This window comes from Lepidochelys kempii, chromosome 11 (genome assembly GCF_965140285.1).
Source record: "Lepidochelys kempii isolate rLepKem1 chromosome 11, rLepKem1.hap1, whole genome shotgun sequence".
NCBI lineage: Eukaryota > Metazoa > Chordata > Testudines > Cheloniidae > Lepidochelys > Lepidochelys kempii.
This window is the reverse complement of record NC_136390.1, coordinates 47,477,284-47,499,749: the sequence shown is the minus strand read 5'-3', so window position 1 is coordinate 47,499,749 and position 22,466 is coordinate 47,477,284. Positions and strand designations below refer to the sequence as shown.

The following is a 22,466-nucleotide window of genomic DNA, read 5'->3' as shown; positions in this document are numbered from 1 at the left end:
ATATCCAATCTAGGAGGGGATTTTCAAAGGCACTAATTGTAGCTAAGTCCCATGAAAAGTCAATGGGAAATAAGCGCCATGTGTGTCTCTGAAAATTGCCCTGCAAGAGGCTAAGGAAGAAATGATTACCAGTGAGCGATAGATGAGATTTCAAGGGAATGTCTTTCAAGAAAATGTTTGAGATTTTACTAGAAGGCCTGCACAATGAGAGAGTGAGCACTAAATTGCTCAGATACCACTGTGATGCGAGCAGTATAAAAAACCTAAATAGTATTTCTTAATGATTATATGTATTGTTCTTTTATGGACATTTTGCAGAATTCATAATTTTTAACATGGAATGTGGTATTTTTTTTTTAACCTAAACACTTAAAAAAAAATCTAGGACACCTCTTGGCATGACTTATCCTGCCGTTTGGTTCTGCTGCTGTATTTATGACACCTTCCAGATTTAATTTGGTGTTTACATTGTATAATTTAATCATGTGTGATATCAATCTTAAGTTCACAAAAAATTAAATTACAATGGCTTTTTTTGTGGCCTCTTTACCATATCACTTACCCCAAATTAATTGCATTACCACCATTTGAGTTCCTCCTGATTTATGCTAGTTTGATGTCAGTCAGCTCCTAGCATCTTGTTTCATCTGTTTGAATCCTCTGAAGTCTTTTGGTACATACAACGGTGGTGCATTAGTGTTGTCAACTGAACTCAGCTGTCTTTCTTTTCCTCGCTCCCGCAGGGAAGGTCTGCTTTTGTGTCGTAATGGTTCCAGCTGCAAACACCATTCTCTGCTTCAGCCAACTGTAGGTTATTAGGTCACGAGTGCCAAAAATTATGAGTAGTGCTTCAATTTGCATAGTTATTATCCACACATCATTCAGAGTGAATAAAAGCCAGATTGTAAAATAATTACGATCTCTTGAAGTGGAGCCAGCCCCAGAAACCAGATCCATCAGTCTTCATTAATTTGTATACAGTTCTTTTAACAGAACAAACTTTCTGAAGGTACTCGCATGGGAATGTTGAGGCAGCTGCACAACTTTTATTTTGAAGAAAAAGTTGAGCCTCAGAACAGCGTGTTTGAGAGAGAGAGAGAGAGAGAGAGAGAGAGAGACTGCATTTAAGACTTTGACCAGCATGTGTAAGAAGTGTTCTCATGGCTGGACTAATCTAACACATTTTTACCTGGGTAAAACTTGGCAAAGTTTCACATTTTCTTTCCACAGTTGAAAGGAATCCAGTACAATTCCCTCCTTCGATCAACTTGACTCCAGTGTTTTTGGATAGCCTGCACGGTTTGGTAGTGCACAGACGTGCCTGTCTTATGTGGCCTCTATGGCCCTTTTTTGCTCTTCTGTCAGAGAGAGGGAGGGAGGCTTCCCCCAGCACCAAAATTTCATTCTGTGTGCTCTCTGCAGCACAGTAGCTAAGAACAAGTTTCCAGATTACTCCCTGGGTTTTTTGGCGTTATTTGCAGGAAGAAGTCATTCCCCCCCCCTTTAAATGGATGATTGTGTTACAATCAAGAAAAAGCATCTCCAAAGACCTATTTTTAGGTAAGTGATGCTCTTGTTACTTTGAACTGAAATGTTCCAGACTCTTCCCCTACATGCTTATTTATTAACTTAAGTTAATAAATATACAGAAACAAAGAAAATATTTCAGTGGATTAAGCCTCAAGTTTAACTTGGTGTGTCCCACTAAAACATTAGATGCTTTAGTAACTTGGAATTGTTCTTTCAGCTTGTACTGAAACTTTGTGGAAGTTGGGGTTTTTTTTTTTGTTTTTGTTTTTAACATCATCAACTTTTTCCAGTTTTTTGTGAGAGATTTTCCTTGTGAAAGAGGCATGGCACTTGAAAAACTTTTTTTATTTACTAAAAAACCACACAGGCATTTCTCCGAATGTTTTCTGAATTATTAAGCCCTTTAAATGCAGAACATTGTTCTTGCTTGGTTTGGCTGATTATGTCTGAATGGCAGAATTTTCATGCTGGAAATGAGACACCTTTCAGAGTGAAGTAGCTTGCTCACAGGGACTTAAAGCTAAGTTCTACATGTGATTAAACAATGCATTTTATAGCTAGCTCATAGGAATAATTATGGAGGAAGATTAATGAATCAGAATTAGTTTTGTGTTTTGTGTGATCTTTTCTACGTATATTTTATCTGTGAAATATCCTGGTAATTTATGAGATTGTTTTTATTTTATCTCTTTGCTTTCTGATTTCTAGTATATTTAATCAGTTGTAAAAGTCCTTTGGTGTAGATCTGGCTAACATAATCAAATACTCCAAAAATCCTCTCTCTTCCCTCTTGACTCAACTAGCTTGAAAGCTAGTGAACCTGCATGGGAATAGCATTGTTCTACTGCTATGAACAGGGATTGATGGCTGTAAAAAGAAAATAAAGCTACAATAGTTCACACTTTTGTTTTTTACTAGTGACATCCTAAACACAGCTCTCAATCCTACTGGATAGAACATGATGACATTGATAGGGTATTGTAGTCACAGTGCTGATATGATAGATAAATATAAGATTATAGATGGCACTATGGCATGTACAGGGTTGTAATTTAATGGATGATGTCATAAACTATGCAAATGCAGTAATAATTGGTGTCTGAGCTTCAGAGGAAATTCAGACAAGTACTTGTACCAGGATTTTCTGTTGTGGTTGTTTAAATATTGGGGGAGAAGGAAGGGGATGGAATCTTTAGAATACGATACCAGCAGAAAATCAGAAATTCTAAGGCATTGTGTAAATTAAGTAGCTGGAATATCAGCTGTAAACTTGAATAACTTGGATTTTGTGGATTTGCCACACAATATTCATGATGACTAAAACTGAATATGTTGCATTTCTTTTATCAAAGACAAATATTTTTAATGTAAAAAGGTTTTGACTGAAGATTAAACAATGTGTAATATTTTCTTAACATGACACCTTTTCCATTCAAATTAATAGTTTCAGGCAAATATATATCTGTTCACACATCTATAATTATTTTTAAGATGCTCAGTAATTATCCAATAAGCTTTGACAAATGTTGTCTAAAACACACATTCTTCACCCTCTTTTGAAGCAATTATAGTCATGGGTGAATGAGTGTATACTTCCTGGTATGTTCAGAGCACTTCTGTGATGACTTTAATTGCTGCCAGAGCTCAAAGATGTAGCTAAGTCAGAGACAAATAGTTTACTGAAGCTATTTTATGGAATTTTTCCCAAAGCGTATTCTGGGAGTAAATGTTAAATGAACAGAGTATTTCTATTTATTACTTTTTACTTTTATTATTCAGCATTTCTACTCAAACCCATTTCCCCCAAATCTGTTCTAAATGATGAACAGCTAACTGCTGCTGCTGGCAACTGCAGGGCCGTAGAACTAAAAAACCCTAACATGGACGGCACCCTAAGATTTCACTGAGTAGCTATTACTGCTCAGGTTTCAGAGTAACAGCCGTGTTAGTCTGTATTCGCAAAAAGAAAAGGAGTACTTGTGGCACCTTAGAGACTAACCAATTTATTAGAGCATAAGCTTATGCTCTAATAAATTGGTTAGTCTCTAAGGTGCCACAAGTACTCCTTTTCTTATTACTGCTCAGTCACAGGAACTGTGTATATACTACAGAATTTTTTTAAGAAGTATTTCCTCAGTCAAGACCAAACAGGAACAAAATCTCCTTGTGACATAAAAATTGTCACATGCAGTAAATAAAGATGTTATCATATGAAATATTGTAGCTGTGTTGGTCCCAGGATATTAGTGAGACAGGGTTGGTGAGGTAATATCTTTTATTGGACCAATTTCTGTTGGTGAGAGAGACAAGCTTTCAAGCTACACAGAGCTCTTCTTCAGATCTGGGAAAGGTACTAAGGGTGTCACAGCCAAATTCAAGATTGAACAGATAGTTTAGTGTAAGGTTTCAGAGGGTTTAGTATAAGTAGTTAGCACATATTCTAAGGGACCATTCAAGCTGAAGTGGCCCACTAACCACCCCTGTAGTCATAGTGCAAAAAGGCAGGGTTAGTGGGTTACTGTTTGTTGTAGTAAGCCATAAATTCGGTGTCTTTATTGAGATGATTTTTAGTGTCTAGCAAAATTATAAATTTATTAAACTGTGGGTTTTTTTGTTGTATTGCAGAGTAGCCTCCCAATTAGATGACGTCTGCTGCTGACCTTAAATTTCTTGTGCTCTGGAGACTACCTAGTGGTCAGGGGACTTAAATTCAGTAGGTGGTCAGGACCCAGCAGACAAGCTGTTTACCAGGCAATGCAATTGTACATTCAAAGGGGTGGGCAGTCAGATACAGACGAGCTTCAAACTTTCCAAAATTCTGTATGTTAATTCTATTTCAGGGGCAGATAGCAGATAGCTTCCTTAACCATTGATGTATAAGCTCAGGAAAGACAGTTATTTCTGTGTAAAACACTTATATGGCTGTAATATCAGAGCACTTGACAATCTTTAATGTAGTTATCCTCAAACACCCTTCTGAGGTGTGGAAGTGCTCTTATCCTCATTTTACAGATAGTCTCTATGTGCCTCAGTTCCCTAGGTGACTGACTCAAGGTCACACAAGAAGTCTGCATTGGAGCAGGACTTGAACCCAGATCTCCCAAGTCCCAGGCTAGTGCCCAAATTACTGGGCTATGCTTCAATCCTGTAATCTTGACTTTGGCCTCCATACTTGAGACACGAGCTGAACTTAATTCTTTAGTCACCTATTCTTATCTATCATGGTCAGAGATAGGCCAACACCAAAACCGTTTATCTCTTTTCCACACCTCACAAAAAAAAGATCCCTCCCTCCAAATTTGGTATTTTGGATAAGAGCTAGCTTGATCCAAACAAATTCTGGCTTTGCAAAGAGAGAATATCCCACCTGATATTTTTAAACTGAAGAATAAAATATGTTTTGCGCATTAGATCCTTTCATACCAGGATCTCAGAGCATCTTGCAAGTATTAATTCTCATGGTATATTTGTGAAATAGGTAAATACATGCGAGGAAACTGAGGCAGAGGGGCTAATGGACTTGCCCAAGATAACACAAAGAATCAGTGGTAGAATATAGAACTCCAGAGTGCCATGCTTTGCTAAACCATGCTCTCCCCCGAAATTCAAATCACCCTGTTTGCTTTCTTTTATTACAATGGTCTTGTGTCCACTCACAACACTTTTCCTCGGTCTCATGTATAAGACAGGGATGGTCATTGAATTGAATGGAATGCCATTAATGAACCGTTGACACACACGCTATTTTATACATAACCACACATGCTGGTAACTTACTTCTGTGTTAGAGTTTGAAAGGAAGTCAGATCAATAATTTACCAGAGATAAGAAAATACTTCCCACTGATTTTTCTTTCCATGAAAAGACAAAACTTGCACTGAAAATGGCACTGAGGGACAAATGAAACAACAAAATAATTGATGCAGCTGGTTTGCTAGCATAAATTTCGTAATTGCATGAGATTGGACAAAATCTCAACAAGGTAGATTAAGAGCATGCAGTATGTCCTTTTTGTGGGACACTGAGAAAAAAAGATATTCTGCACTTTTGGTTCTGCTTCAATAATCCTAATAGTGCAGGGAAAGCTCAAAGATAAGAATGGAGCAGCTAGGTTACCTATCCCTAGCTTCTAGCAGCTTTTTAGATGTTAGTTGTGATATAGATGGTAGATTATGTTCATGTGTATACCAATAGCTTTGGATGTATGTCACTCTGTGTCTTGCGCATGGAATTTGCAGGCACAGATTAGGCATGTATTTTATACTAAGTGAGTGTAATTTAGAAGTTTAAGGTGGTAATATTCCAAAATAAATGAAAGAGTCTTAAAAATGAAAAATTATTTTTCACTTGTAAACAGTGATTTCTTGTTAGAGATACTAAATGGGTTGGCATGAAGTTAATTAATGGCACAGCCACATGAGGTAGACTTTAAAAAGGCCAGCCTTTTGAAATTTACCTGTGGAAAAAATTTCATATAGTAGAGGTGTCATAAATATAAAGGGAAGGGTAAACCCCTTTGAAATCCCTCCTGGCCAGGGGAAAGCTCCTCTCACCTGTAAAGGGTTAAGAAGCTAAAGGTAACCTCGCTGGCACCTGACCAAAATGACCAATGAGGAGACAAGATACTTTCAAAAGCTGGGAGGAGGGAGAGGAACAAAGGGTCTGTCTGTATGCTGCGCTTGCCAGGGACAGAACAGGAATGGAGTCTTAGAACTTTTAGTAAGTAATCTAGCTAGGTATGTGTTAGATTATGATTTCTTTAAATGGCTGAGAAAAGAATTGTGCTGAATAGAATAACTATTTCTGTCTGTGTATCTTTTTTGTAACTTAAGGTTTTGCCTAGAGGGGTTCTCTATGTTTTTGAATCTAATTACCCTGTAAGATATATACCATCCTGATTTTACAGGGGGGATTTCTTTATTTCTATTTACTTCTATTTTTTATTAAAAGTCTTCTTGTAAAACACTGAATGCTTTTTCATTGTTCTCAGATCCAAGGGTTTGGGTTTGTGGTCACCTATGCAAATTGGTGAGGCTTTTTATCCAACATTTCCCAGAAAAGGGGGGGTGCAAGTGTTGGGAGGATTGTTCATTGTTCTTAAGATCCAAGGGTCTGGGTCTGTAGTCACCTAGACAAATTGGTGAGGCTTTTTACCAAACCTTGTCCAGGAAGTGGGGTGCAAGGTTTTGGGAAGTATTTTGGGGGGAAGGACGCGTCCAAACAGCTCTTCCCCAGTAACCAGTATTAGTTTGGTGGTGGTAGCGGCCATTCCAAGGATAACGGGGGTAATATTTTGTACCTTGGGGAAGTTTTGACCTAAGCTGGTAAAGATAAGCTTAGGAGGTTTTTCATGCAGGTCCCCACATCTGTACCCTAGAGTTCAGAGTGGGGGAGGAACCTTGACAAGAGGCAATAAAGCATTTCTTGAACAAGAAAAGACCCTTATGATTATTCTTGTCCAAGCCAATTTTCTAAAGTGCTTACCTTTTAAAATCTGATTATATACAGTTTTTGCCCTGGATTACCTGCTCTGCCAGACAGACAACTCCATTCTATTCTATAAGGCAACATCACAAAATGCAATTTGACTGGACAGATCTCAACTCCACCCATCAGCTATCGTTTTCAAAAACACAGCATGTTTCCTCAACCAATCTAACAATATATGAACAACAAAACTGTTTTTTAAACAAAATGATTTACTGCTATTGGTAGTAATAATAATAATAAACAGTTGTGTTATAGGAAAGGTGGCAATTACATGTGTTATAAATAATTTTATATAACTACTTGATATGAAACTCTCCATAGATGGGGCTAAACATAGGTAGCCTCAACATAGCTTGTCAGCTGGTGTAAACTGTGTAGCTCCATTGAATTCCATCTGACTCAGAGACCCTTGCCCAAAGGATTCCACTAGGGCTGGCTAGAGCCCCATTGTCAGTAAGAGGAGATTTTCAAATGCACAGATGGGAATTAGGTGCCTAACTTGGGGGTTGGGCACCTAGCTGCCCTTTGTGTGTGCCTTTCAAAATCTCCCTGTATGGCTATCGTGTTGGTCAAGCATGCACTCTTTTTTTCTGGATGGAAACTCGCACAGAAGCCAGCTCAAGCCCTTTGTCATATTTGTTACTTGTAGCACGGTGATGCCTTTAGGGCCTCATCTCTAAGCAGGAGCCCTGTTGTGCTCGTCATCTGGCTTTGGACTGAGGGATTTTTTCCAGAGAGTACCAGGGACAGACAGACATGGGGACATTGTTCTGAAAGTGGGAGAAAATCAAAGAGGGTTAGAAGGAGAGCTGATTTTTCCTGCTACAGGGTTAGGCCCAATGATGTCTTGTCTTGGCTTCTGCAAGTGGAATTACCTGCTTGTAGTCTGGCTGTTTCTGTCACCTCTGCTCTGTGTAAATAGGAATTGTGTACATAGTATAAACAAATTAATTAGATTAGGAAACAGCTGGAGTCTCTAACTTCTACTGAAAAAATACCAGGTCCAAATCCCCCAAAGCTGCTGTATGTTGCCAAAAGAACAAGAGAACTCTGAGTTTAGCAGGTTCGTTATTTTGCAGAATCCTGCCTTGGTATTTTTATGGGTAGCTAAAATCAGCTTCAAAAATTGGGTACCAAACCTCTCTGCTGTTCCAGGGTGGAAGCCCATCAATGGGGATTTTTACACCAGCCATGTGCAGGTAGGCAGTTCCACTAATGCTGTACACTGAGGTGACAACTCAGTCATATCTTCTAGATTTCTGTACAGTGTTTGGTTTTTAGAAAATGTTTATAGTGTTGCAATTTATAAGCTAATAAAGTAGCTTTTGATTTGTTTCACTTAAGTGCAATGTAATAAACTATAGAGACTGCATGCTTTCTTTCAGATCTTATTTGTTGGCAAAGTCTTTCCTTTTCCCCCTTCAACAATATACTAAAATTTATTTTCTAGCAAAAAATAACTCTCCTTTAAGCCAGCGATGTAATGCCCTTACATGGCTCTTTGTTGTTTCTTGAAGCTCAAAATACTCAAGAGTTTTACTACAGGCAAGCATACCCACCCATGTGGGAAAGCATGAATGCTCAATCTTATTTATTAAAATTGTTCTATTTGTAGGTCAAGATCTCTAATTCCCTGTGGCTCTAGTTCAGAACAATACTTAAGCATGTGCTAAACAGGGATGCTTTCCTGCATCAGGGCCTATCGGTTTGTTACTATTTGTCAGGAGTATACCAAGAGTCGGCACCTCTTTAATCAAAAGTCCATGGAAAAGATGCCAAATTAGACTCATGAAGTGGTTTACAATAACAAGGAAGCAATTCACTTATGTATAGTGGCTTTATCATGTCCTGTGATATTTTCCCATTATTAGAATATAATACTGAAGTGGGCTGATGTCAAAATACTTTGTGTAAATAACTATCCATCGCACAGAACATCTTTTTAGCTAACTTCCTTCTAACCTAGTTTAAATGCATCAGTACCCCCCTACCCACTTAGGAAGAACATCATTTAAAGAGCAGAGGAAGTCAAAAGGGAATAATTTACTGTTTAAGTAAACAGCATAGAAAAGGAAAAGATTTTAGAGCAATTCAGAGAGTGCTTGGTAAAATGGGATATTTATCCCCTTCACTTAAACAATTGTCTTAAACAAATGTGTCCAAACTGTTATCCTCCTTCTCCTCACAGTATGTCATTAAGAAGCAGATGTGCTACAGATTTAACAAGTTTATATGGAATTATGTACTGTAACTAATACAAATATACATCGTCTTCCATTATTGCTAGTGATCAGTTAGTTGTTAATTGTACATGAATGGAGCACATTCACTTAATGAAATGATTATTTATTCCCTGGGTTCCAGAACCACCCTTTGCTTCTAGCCCTGAGCAAAGGGCCACACGTACATGCACTGCTTCAGAAATTACAACTTGTTCTACTTGCTCTAACGGGAAACTATTTTACTGCAGCCTTTTACAGGGCACATCTTACTCCTCATCTTGCACCACCTCAGCTCTGCTGACCAGTGTGTTGGGTGAGGTGGAGCTCGAGGCTCAGCCTACTCCCCCCCGAGCATGTTCTACCCACCTGCTTGCTCATGGTGGGCAATAGTGACCCCAAGAAGATTGTGCAGGGGATAAGGTGGGGATTCACATTCCCTTCTGCTCCAGTGTGAGTACAACAGGATACTGATGTCTGAACCCAAAGTTATTGAGCAGGGTATTGTTTAACACTTAATTTTTAAAATGACTTTTCATTAAATGGTTACTTCTGAAGGCAGGAAGGTGAGGAGACTGGCCTGGAAAGTCTTCATGGAAGAAGTGGGTTATGGGAAGAAGTTAAGAGGAGAGAGGGAAACTTCTCCATGCACAGGGGCAGTGTGAAAAGAAAGGTGTGAAGATGAGACTGGGAGAAGAATGTGGCGGGAGCAAAAGGAAAGAGGTCTGTGAGCAGCATAGAGAGCCAAAAGGGGATTGGGGAGTAGAAGGAAAGGAAAGTCGAGATGTAGGTGGCAGCAAGTTGATGATGGGTGTAGAAGGTGAGGCTGAACATGCTGGTTATGTGGGAACAGAGCTTAGTGGAGAGAGATGGAGAAAATGGGTCTGAAAATGGCACTGAGGCTGTGAGCCTGGGAGAAGAAGCAAAGGTTGGAGTCAATGGCCAAGTGAAGCAAGGCCCTGCACTCAACTTGATGGGCATTTCTCTGTTTGTCTTCATGCAGTGTGGACAACTGAAAACTTAATCTGATCAATTTTAAAACCTGAGGGAATGTCCGAGGCATCAATGGACAAAACTTTAGTGATTTTGTTGACCATCAGAAAACCAGAAGGGAGACGTGAAAGACACATGGAGCCTTCTGGCACTCTACCATTTCAACTCTACCCATTGTCCTACTAGAGTTTAAAACGTTAATGCCCCGAATGACACATCTCCCAGTCAGTAAGACCATAAATACTTTAACAAGTTACAAATTATACAATTTTAACTATTTACATATTTAGATATGTCCCTAAAATAGAAGGAAATAGAAGGGTAGTACACAGGGAACATGTATAACATGCCTTAGCTGTTAAAAAAATATTCCTTGCTCTCCCTCCTGAGAGATGCCTAACAGGTGTGGGGTGGGTTGTCAGCCAGCAGGGGGAACTAGTTGGAGAGGAGAGTGCATGAAACTTTATTCATTCATCTCTACTAGCATCCTGCTTGCTTCCTGAAAACATACATGCTGAAAGGGAGAGAGAAAGAGAGGGCCCCAGCTTTCTGCCCAAGCTTTCCAATCCGGAGCAAGACAGGGGCTTTGAAGGGAGGAGGATAGGGGAGACTGGTATGAGGGAGGTGAGAATGGGGGATACAGAGAGGATGACACACCAGAATCTTGTGGGGGGAATGGAGGAATGCAAGGAGCCCATGGTGAGTGCAACGAGCTTGGGCTACAGAAGCAGTGAAGTGTGTGAGCCTCTAGTGAATAGTGATAGAGAAGGAGGAGAATAGTTTTGTTTCGGATAGACTGAACTTGAAATGCTGATGGGATATGCAGAAGGAGATGTGAGGTTGGTCAAAGGGACAGAGATAAGGAGCTGAGAGGTTGATTTGGCAGTCAGTGGCAGACAAATGATAGGTAAACCCATGAAAGCAGAGGAGGTTACACAAAGAAGGGGGAGGATTAGAAAGAGGACAAGGACAAACTATTGAGGTTTACCAATAGAAATGAGGGGGAAGAGAGGATGAGGATTTTCCAAATGAGAGATGGAAGGTGAAGGGGAGTTTTGGAGAGAGCAGCTGCAGATCCTGTGCTGGAGATAAAAGGATTTTGTGAGTTGTGTGTTGCATTTGGTCTGTATGTTTTCGGTGAGTGTCATGTGGCTGGGCTTTTGGGCCCCAGAGAAGGCCAAGAGAGAGGTCTTGTAAGGTTGTGTCTCTTAGGAGACCATATGACTGGGACTCTTAGGCCTGTGATCAGCCCTGTAACTCCATTGATTTCAAGTCTCGATTCTCACAAGTGTGAGATCAGAGTTGTGTTTTATAAGAATAGAAATGTGCTTTGACTCAGTAAGGAGGCCTTAGAAACATAGTCAGGGGCAGTTTTAGTGGAAGGCAGTCAGTAGGAGATCCTGGTGAGAGGAGGCAGAGGAAGTCTGGATAGTGAGGGTAGATGGCATGCTCATGTATTTTGTAAGAAAGGAAAGGAGGGAGACAGGGCAGTAATTGAAATAGGTGGGGCCAAGGCGATGCTATTGAGAAGACAGAATATCAGAGGATGTTTGTTCTGTACACAGATTGAAAGGAGATTGCTGCAAGAGCAGTTAAAGACATGTGAGGGAGGGAATATTGTAATTTGCTTTTCTGTCTTAAAACTATTTAGGTATATTGGCACAGTTGTCCAAATGTTCATATACAACTCCTTAATCATGCCAGTGTAAAGTGAAAAAATAGATTTTCATGTATTTTTGTGAGGAAAAACTGATTTAAATGAAATGGTGTCTGAATTAGATTACTAAGCATTATAGCATAGTGTATCTCTGCGAACTGTACTCTTTAAAGGCAGTACATTAATAATACATTTATTTGATAGGTGAGCATTCTGTGATGCATGTGTTCAGTTTAACACTATTGTGGACTTTATAAGGGAATGTAATATAAAATATTATATATACACATATCCTCAAGCTTTATATTAGGATTGACCTTTATTCCCTTTTTTACCTTTACCTAAACCCAAGAACTGATCTGATTTCAGTTCAGACAGTAGAGGTGGGAAGAGAAGTTGCTAAGTGAGAATAGAAGGGCATCCAGTGATTCACATTAGATTTGTTCACATTACTAAAGTTCATTCTTTAGTTCAAATCTGAGTGTCTCCATTAAAAGTTTAAAGACACTTTTGAGGATTATTTTATGCATACCTACAATTCTAAAATTTTCTCATGAGATTGACCTAAAATACGCCATTTCATCAGGAATAATTAATATCTGAATACACACAAAATCAGGTTTTCCCAGACAATTTTGCCTGTCATATTTTATCTGGATCAAATCAAGCTGTCAGTACCCAGTGATGGTAGTTAATTAAAATAGGAACTAGGTTTAGCTTTAGGAGACAGACAGGACTGGTCACACAGGCTGGAAAGGAGCCAACCCTGATGGGGGTGGTAGTCCAGACTGGGAGGGTCCCTCACAAGAAGGCCAGGTTATGCCTTAGTTGGAGGGGAAAAAGAAGGCAAAGTACAAGTGCTGCTCCTCATCAAACAAGTGGAGGTAAGATACAGCTGCCCAGGCACCATTAGTTGTTTTTCAGGCAGGAAGGAGCGAGTGAGGGATCAGAGGAGATGGAGCTTGCAAGAGGGACTGTGTTTGGCAGCTGTAGGCTGTCCTACACAATGCTTGCACCATGAGAATTTTCCTCTGGCCTCTTGCGGTGCCATGACAGATGGGAAAGTCCCTTCTCTTTTATATTCGAATGACACTCAGGATTTTAGGTCCCTTAAATCAGAGGGGTCCTGTGACCATAGGCTTCACAGACCCCAAAGTCCATCTTTCTCCCCCGGCTGGTTTCTGTCTCCTTAAATTCCTTTGGCGCACAAGAAGACCCCACAGACCTCCATGCAGTAGAATCACACTAGCTCCATTGTGATTTGGGTACTCTCTCTCTCCTGAGTAGGTTACAGGATTTGCTCTTAATACCTTTGGAAATTCTACAGTATGTATGGCAGCAGTATGCAAGCATGCTATGTCTAGAATCTAGATGTCAATGGTATGGATATGGTTCAGCCTCAACACTGAATTTCAAATACTTGTTTCAGTATTCTTCCCCAGACTCAATGTTTCAATGTACTTTGTGTATATAAAATGTTTGGCTGAACCTTAAAGAACTCATCAGATAAGGTCATTACGTTCATTTACAAACGAGGAGGGAATAACAAAGAGAGATCCAAGCCAATGTTCTATTTAGCACTGAGTGCTATGGAAATCTTGAGCTCTCAACTGAAATGCTGTTTAATTTTCCATAAAAGCAGCTTAGGCTCACAAATGTACATTTTTTATTCTCAAATATTTCTCCTTTTATGTACATTATAAACGCTAATAATGGAAAAAATTACCAGCTGACTAGTCACCTAAGAATGGGAACCGTATTAAATTTACTTTTTTAAAGCAAGTAAAGATAGACCTAGAAAACTGCTGTTTAAAAGGAATTTAAATGCTACTAAGCATTTTAATATGAATATGGTGCCTGTGAAGAAATACTGACAGTCACCAAGAAAATTTGCAGAGTCAATAAAGAGACCAGCAAACTGATTGCAGAAAGCTTTGTGACTGTTGTAACAATACAAAAATATTTACTTAGTTCTGCTCTTGAGTATAATTTAGAATTCATCCAAAAGCTGTGAATTTAAATAATTTGATCATGATAGACAACTGTATATCTGAGGCTGACATTGAATACCAGATCTAGTTGGTGTGACCTTTGTTATAGCAGGATTAGCGAATATTAAAGAGGTGTCTTTCTTCTTTTATGTAGTTGGAAATCAACATAGGTCTGTGATTTTCTAAGCTAAGTTGCTGGTATGCAAAAATAGTATTAAAGGAATAGAATCTCTTTAATTCATAGTTATGCTGTACATTGGAAATATAGGTGCACTTGAAATATCACCATTTGATTTAGTGTCCTGCTGTGGTAATCTTACTGAATTCAGGAGCTGAGAACCTGAATTTCAGCATTTGTAGGAAGAGGTGAAAAACAAGAACAACAACAACAGCAAAAGGTTTTGAAATTCCAGACACTTAACATTTATTGTTTTAACAAGATTCAAATGTTATACAGAGAAAGAAAAATATTTTCCATTTCTTCATTGTACAATTTTGAAATGTAGTAGACTATTCTGTGAGGTAAGTGAAGAATATTGGGATACCATGAATGCAAAGAGGAGCTGCAGTAATGACAAAATGATTTGTTGATTATGTATTTGTACAAGTGATATTCCTTCGAGAATAAACCATCACAAAATATTGCCATGTGACTTCTGCAGAATGGATACTTACAAATCATTTCAAAAGGCCTTTAGTAAAGTTATTAGCTTTGTAGCTTGTTATACTCTAAAAAACAAGTATCTGACATTTAGTATTATGATTTATTTGTACTATCTAGGATCTAGAGGCCTCAATCAGGATTGAAGCCTTACCAAGCTAAGCGCTGTACAAACACAGAATAAAAGCTACCTGGCCCAAAGAACTTCCAGTTGATGAGGATGACTGGGGAAATCTAGGAGTCAAAATCAGATGAGAAGGCAGTTGGGAAGGATGAGGAGGGTAGTGATGATGGAGGGGAAGAGTTTGGTGCAGTGTTATTCAGCGTAGGAAAGAGCTAGAAGAGGAAAGTGGTATGAGCTGGAGAGGGTAGGTCCACATGTGTGGAAGTGGTGACAAGGAAAAGATGAAAGGGTGGAAAGGATAGATCTGGAGGGAGCTCCAGGCAGATGGAGTTTGGGAAGGTGGGTGGGGGTTTGTGAAACTGAGGATGGGAGGAGCATAGGGATCCAAAGTAGAGATAGTGAGAGTTGACAAAGGAAGGATAAGATGGGATGGGGGAAATAGAGGTGACAGAAGGTGTAAAGGAGAGGAAGGAGGAAGAAATAAAGGAGAAGAGAAATGAGGCTGTGAGCATGGTGGAAAAGTAAGCCAAGTGTGTGGGTAAACTGACAAATTAATTAGCAAACAGTCAGTAATATTTCTATAAGAATCCTGACCTTCACATGAAACTATATATATATATATATATATATATATATATATATATATATATATATATATATATGAATGTGTTAATTGCTTCATGTTATCTATATGTACAGTAAGTTGCATAGTGACAGTGAAACACTCTTTGTACCTATAGTAATTCTTGTGACCTATTGTATGTGTTGCTGCCATTCTGTCTGACATTACATCATCAGTGAACTTTACCTTGATGGGTTGTTATGAAAAAGAGTGAGACTGAAACTAAATTAGTAGTTTAGTAACTCTCCTGCTGACCTTTATGGGCTTCATAATTCATCTGTATGTTTTTTGTCAAGACCCTCTGACTCCTTAAATTTACTCCAAGTTAAATTGTGACCTACACAAAGAACCAGCTTTAACTTTCCATTAGTTCAAAAACAATTTAAAAGTAAAGCTTTTCCTTGATCACCTGAGACTTTGGTTCTTGCTCTGCTTCCAAATTTGCAACATTGCCCTAATGAAGACATTAATTCAGTATCATGCTTTCCAGCCTGGGACAGTATTATCCTGCCCTGGTCAAATCTGGCCAGTATATGGGTTTAATACCCAGTTCGCCTCTCCCTCAATGTGAAGAGAACAATGCACACTTGTGGTAACCAACCAGAAATTTTCCCCAAGCACTCCAGTCAAAGCTCACCAGTTTGGATAAAAACATAAAATAAATTTAACTACAAAAGATAGATTTTAAGTGATAACAAACAGATCAAAGCAGATTACTTAGTAAATAAACAAAACACAAACTAAGTCTAATACTAGAAAGATAGGATATGAACTAGCAGATTCTCACTCTGAGAGATGATACAAGCAGGCTGAAGATTCTTAAGGGGCAAGCTGCGCTTTCTTTAGAGCTTGCAAACCCTGGGTTTTTCATACACAGGCTACAAATCCCTTTAGCCTGGGTCCAGCACTTCCCCCAGTTCAGTCTTTGTTCCTCAGGTCTTTCCAGAAGTCTTTTTGTGTGGGGAGTGAAGAACCACAATGTCACTCCCTGCCTTATATAGTTTAAGCATATGGCAGGAACCCTTTGTTTTAAAACTTGGTTCCCAGACCAGATTGTGGAAAAGTACTGACATTCCAAGATGGAGTCCAGAGACCTGTGGTCTGGTCACATGACCTTGCATTGAAGTGTGTTATAGAAGTCATTGTTTACAGGCTGGCCAAAATGCTCACAAGAAGGTTAAACTATTCCACAGTCCATTGTCTCTGCTGATGGGCCATCAGCCCTGTCTGGCTTCTTCATTGTTGTACGGTATCAAGCCGGTATCAAGTGGAGTGCCCCAAGGGTCGGTCCTGGGGCCGGTTTTGTTCAATATCTTCATAAATGATCTGGAGGATGGTGTGGATTGCACTCTCAGCAAATTTGCGGATGATACTAAACTGGGAGGAGTGGTAGATACGCTGGAGGGGAGGGATAGGATACAGAAGGACCTAGACAAATTGGAGGATTGGGCCAAAAGAAATCTGATGAGGTTCAATAAGGATAAGTGCAGGGTCCTGCACTTAGGATGGAAGAATCCAATGCACTGCTACAGACTAGGGACCGAATGGCTAGGCAGCAGTTCTGCGGAAAAGGACCTAGGGGTGACAGTGGACGAGAAGCTGGATATGAGTCAGCAGTGTGCCCTTGTTGCCAAGAAGGCCAATGGCATTTTGGGATGTATAAGTAGGGGCATAGCGAGCAGATCGAGGGACGTGATTGTTCCCCTCTATTCGACATTGGTGAGGCCTCATCTGGAGTACTGTGTCCAGTTTTGGGCCCCACACTACAAGAAGGATGTGGATAAATTGGAGAGAGTCCAGCGAAGGGCAACAAAAATGATTAGGGGTCTAGAACACATGACTTATGAGGAGAGGCTGAGGGAGCTGGGATTGTTTAGCCTGCAGAAGAGAAGAATGAGGGGGGATTTGATAGCTGCTTTCAACTACCTGAAAGGCGGTTCCAAAGAGGATGGCTCTAGACTGTTCTCAATGGTAGCAGATGACAGAACGAGGAGTAATGGTCTCAAGTTGCAGTGGGGGAGGTTTAGATTGGATATTAGGAAAAACTTTTTCACTAAGAGGGTGGTGAAACACTGGAATGCGTTACCTAGGGAGGTGGTGGAATCTCCTTCCTTATAGGTTTTTAAGGTCAGGCTTGACAAAGCCCTGGCTGGGATGATTTAACTGGGAATTGGTCCTGCTTCGAGCAGGGGGTTGGACTAGATGACCTTCAGGGGTCCCTTCCAACCCTGATATTCTATGATTCTATGATACCTGAAAGGCTGGCTGTGGGTGTTTTCCAGAGTAAGCCTATTTGAAATACAGATCCCTAGTCAATATTCATAACTTCAGATAAAAAATGATACATGCATACAAACAGGATAATCATATTCAGAAAGTCATAACTTTTCCAATGACTCCTCACATGACCTATCTTGTACACAATACATCATAATTATTCCATAGCCATATTATAATAATATTACTATGACAAGTATGGGGTGCAGTGTCACAACAGGTGCATGCAGATTTTAAATAATTTCAACAATGAATAATATAAGTGGAATGATTGTCTCTCAAGGGCCTAAAATAAAATGTATCATTGATTTCCTTCCCCCTTCCATGGGGGGAGAGGTAAATACACCTCCAAGTCTCCCCTTCCCCTTTTTAGAATGGCTTTAATGAGTCCATAGCCTAATGTCAAATTAAACCAAATCAACAATTAAAGAATTTCTGAAGGGTCCATGTTTCATACATACACTTAATTGCAGAGCTTGAATCAGAAAATTTTGATTCTGATCCAGATGTCTAATGCTGCAAATTTCCGTAGTGTTTGCGTCGAGGGGTTGATTTGTGCCTATTTCTGTTGAATTGACTGACCTTTTGTTCAGTTTAAATATATTTATTCCCCATGTATATTTGTGTACTGGCTAATACTCAAGGTGGTTGACCAAAACGGTTGACCTACTCCCAGGCAGACTTCTATTTCCTTATCCTTTAGGATAATGTTATCATTTGAAGGCCTGGTGCAATTTCCATTGAAGTAAATGGCAGTTTTCCTACTGACTTCAATAAGAATCAGATTGGGCCCTAAAGTCCAGTATTCTGTTTATTTTAGCCAGGTTTCTGACAAGGTGTTCAGGGGGGACTGTCAAGTAATCCAAGCCCAAAGTTTAGGTTTCGTTTTAACAAAATCACTCAGACTAGGACAAAAGTATTTGTACATATCTTTGTTCAATCTCAATTTGATAGTTTAGTCAATGGCTTGGATTTTCAAGGCTGTTAAAGGAATTTGGACACCCAATTCCCATTAATTTTAAATAGAGATTGGACAACCAATTCTTGAGGCAGCTTTGACAACCTGTGTACATGTACATGCGTCTATCATGTCTGTGTAGAAAAAAAACCATTAGAATCAAAATCTGCCATGGATATCTTGGAGAATTTTGCCCCTAGTGTTAATAAAAATATTAATGGTAGCTGTTTGCAACTTCAAAGAGTATAGATTTTTGGTGGCATTTAACCATTATCTTGCAAACAGAGAAATGCAGTAATAATGCATGGTGAGAATAAGACATCTTCCAGAAATTGATGCTAACCAAACCAGTCTAGTTTCACTTTGAAGCAGAATGAAATCCAAATGAGTAAATACACAGCATGAACAGTTTAAATAAAAGTTAGATTGTAAAACTCTGTTTAAATAACCTGAGGTGGTGGTAACTCATGCTGAGGAATGTTAAAAATACATTATTTCTATCCTGACAGTGTCCCTATAAAGCACAATTGTTCTTTTCATGAAAATTGCTTTCTTTATTAGCATTCCCTAGTGAATATTCATAGAATAAAGAGTAAGTAGATGAACTGAACTACTAATTTTTGCTATCCTGAACAGATCCATTAATGTGTACCTACTAAACTGCAGGACAGATGTTCAGAACTGCCACATGAGGTCTCCTTATGAAACTGCCAACTATACATTTGTTTAAGCTTGCAAATTTATTTAGCAAGAAAGACTGATTTCATTATGCCCAAACTACGACTTTCTTTTCCTGGGGAGGTACCAATTTGTTAGACTATGTATGAAGTAAAGCCATGATCCTGCAAAGTCTGATTTCCATGAGTAGTCCATATTCACTGAAGTCTCACTGAAGTGAATGGAACTACTGTGTGAATGTATCAGCAGTTTCATTATTTTGCCTGGGATTGAAGTTAGGCTGATATACCTACAATTACGTAAATCCTCCTGTTTACCGTTTTTATACACTGGGATGCCATTAACTTTCTTCTAGTATTATATGACCTGAATAAGTCATCTGACTTTTTCACAAATACAAAATAGAAATAGTTGAACATTTCTGCCTTTTCTGCATTATTAATGACAATTTTACCATATCAATCTAGTAGTGGACTAATTTCATTGTTAGGATTCTTTTTGTTCCTGGTATACTTGAAAAACTCCTTATTGTCTTAACTTCGCTAGCCATGGATTTCTGTGTGTGTCCTACTGCTTCCCTTATAAATTTTCTTCATTTTCTAGCTTATAACTTATATTTATTACAATTGGGTTCCTTTTCCCCTCACTTATGTTACATTGATGTGTTCACTTCCGCTCTAAACCAGACTATTTTTTTTTAAGCAGCTGAGCCATCTTTCTTAATTTGTGAGATTGAAGCTTTTTGGGCATCTAGTAAAATGTTCTTCAACAGCTCCCAATTATCATTTAAATTTTTCTGTTTAATATCTTTCTCCCGTTTGGCTCATAGTTGGCTTCAGCTTTGTGAAACTGGCGCTGTTAAAGCACCAAGAGGAATTGGAATTGCTCATTTTATGCTGCTTTGATTACTTTTATGTCCTAAACCACAACATAACAGTAATCAAGTAAAGTTTACTTGCACCTGAGCAATCTCTAAATTTTAGTTCTATGATCAATTCCTCTTTATTACGATGAGGTCTATATAGAATTTCTCTCATGTTGAATGTAACACTTTTTGAGTTAGGATATTGTTCATAGGTGCCAACTCTCCAAAGTGCCGGGGGGTGCTTGACCCCTGGTTCTGCCCCAGGCCTCCCCCCCCCTCGCTCCACCTCTTCCTGCCCCCTCTCCACCCCTTCGTCCAAGGCCGTGCCCTCCTCCAATCCTGCCCCACCTTTCCCGTCCTCACTCCACCCTCGCCCCCTCCCCTGAGCGCGCCATATCCTCACTCCTCCCCCCTTCCTCCCAGCCTCCTGCATGCCGCAAAACAGCTGATTGCAACGGGCAGGAGGTGCAGGGAGGGAGACTGAGATGCTGATCCGTGGGACCCACAGGCAGGCTGGAGGTGCTGGGGGACCAGCAGGGTGGAGCTGCCAGTGGGTGCTCAGTACCCACCATTTTTTTCCCCCATGGGTGCTCCAGCCCTGGAACACCCATGGAGTTGGCGCCTATGATATTGTCAACTATAATTTTTAGGAATTACAAGGAAGATTTACTACTGGCATCTTGAGGCCTCCAGCATGTGTCACCCAGATTATGCAGTTTTCCCTACACATTATAGTTAGGTATTTAAGGAGCCAGTCATCCTGCTCCCTTGTGTGATCTGGTTATCTGTAGCAGACACCAACTAATACCCCATATGGTACTTTGTTAGAACATTCATATAGAAATATTCACAATCATTTGCTTCTGAGTTTTCAGTGAAACACACAGAAAGAGATAATGCCATTTTTGACCAAGTGCCACTCTTTCCTCTTTTGCCTACTCAATCTTTCCTTAATAGGTTATAACCAGTTATTTTAACATTCCAAACATGTGACTCTTCCCACCATGTTTCGGTAATACCAACTAAATCAAATTTATGCTCATAAATGAGCAATTCCAATTCCTTCTGGTAATTACTCAGGTTCCTAACATTGATGTGCAGGCAATTAAAGATTTTTGTCTTTTCATATGCCTTGATTAATTTTGTTCTTGACATCTTAATGTTTGTGCTGAGTGCTCATTTATTCCCCCTTTTAGCCCTTTTGCTGTTAATGTCCTCCTGACTAGTCTAGTCAGCTTATCCTCTAAAAAGTTCATTCCCTTTCTTCTGAGATGGAGGCAGTCCAAACTGTACAACTCCTTCTCCCTACAGAAATTGGACCAGTGTTCCACAAAATCAAAACCTTACACTGTTTACCTAGATAACGGTTTGCTTCCAAAAACTTCTGCTTTCTGTCTTCCGTTGCTTGCAGGACAGGAAGGATATCCAAGAAGATCACGTGGATGTTTGTCTCCTTCAGCACCCTTCCTAGTTGTTGGAAGTCTGCTATAATCTGTGATGTATCATGTGAAGCAGTTTCCTTAGTGCCAATATGTGCCATCAGTAGTGAATCCTTTCCTGACTATTTAGAAACCCATTCAATTTTGTAGTCACACCTTGTGCCTTGGCTTGGGGAGGACAACACACCATCCTGTAGTCCAGGAGTTCTCAACCTTTTTCTTTCTGAGGCCCCCCTAACATGCTATAAAAACTCCACGGCCCATTTGTGCCAAAACAACCAGCTTTCTGCATATCAAAGCTAGGGCCAGCATTAGGGGATAGCAAGTAGGGCAATTGCCTGGAGCTTCGTGCCACAGGGGGCCCCCGTGAAGCTAAGTTGCTGAGGCTTTAGCTTTAGCCCTGGGTGGTGGGGTTTGGGGCCCTGCACTTCAGCCCCATTCGGTGGAGTTTTGGCTTTCTGCCTTGGGCACTAGCAAGTCTAATGTTGGCCCTGCTTGATGGACCCCCTGAAATCTGCTTGGGCCCCAGAGCCCTGGTTGAGAACCACTGCTATAGTCAACCTGCCCTGGCAGAATGTCTTTTCCATTCTTCTAACCACAGAATCCCCAACAGGGTTCATGTGTCTTCTTTGGATGGTTAGAGATTTCTTCGTGGGTGCACTTGATGATCTTGTAGGTTGGGCTGAGTAGCCATTCTCAGGAATATTATATGCAGGTCTGTTCCATTTGACCAGCTGGATTTTCAGCAATATTTTCTGTAGTTATCATGCTGAGAACTTCATAATGATTGAATATTTCCAGTGCTGTGGAATTTTTTCTGGTTCTCTTGTCTTTGGTCACAGCCTGCCAATCATCTTCCACCTCTAGCAGCATAGGATGCAACTGGTCCTTTCTTCTGATTGCTACAAACTGCCAGTCCTTCTCGATAGTTTCTACATTCTTTGATTCCTTGGTCACCAATT

General features: G+C 39.8%; 1 protein-coding gene across 6 annotated transcripts in view; it reads left to right on the top strand.

Moving 5' to 3' along the window:
- The first annotated feature begins 1,141 nt into the window (after nt 1-1,141).
- PDE1A (phosphodiesterase 1A) overlaps nt 1,142-22,466 on the top strand; it is a 188,525-nt gene continuing 167,200 nt past the window's right edge. For all 6 annotated transcript variants that reach the window (XM_073306084.2, XM_073306085.2, XM_073306088.2 and 3 more), the window contains exon 1: nt 1,142-1,560. In XM_073306084.2, the coding sequence (XP_073162185.1) occupies nt 1,508-1,560 (53 nt within the window). In that variant the 5' untranslated portion in view covers nt 1,142-1,507. The remainder of the gene's footprint in view (nt 1,561-22,466) is intronic.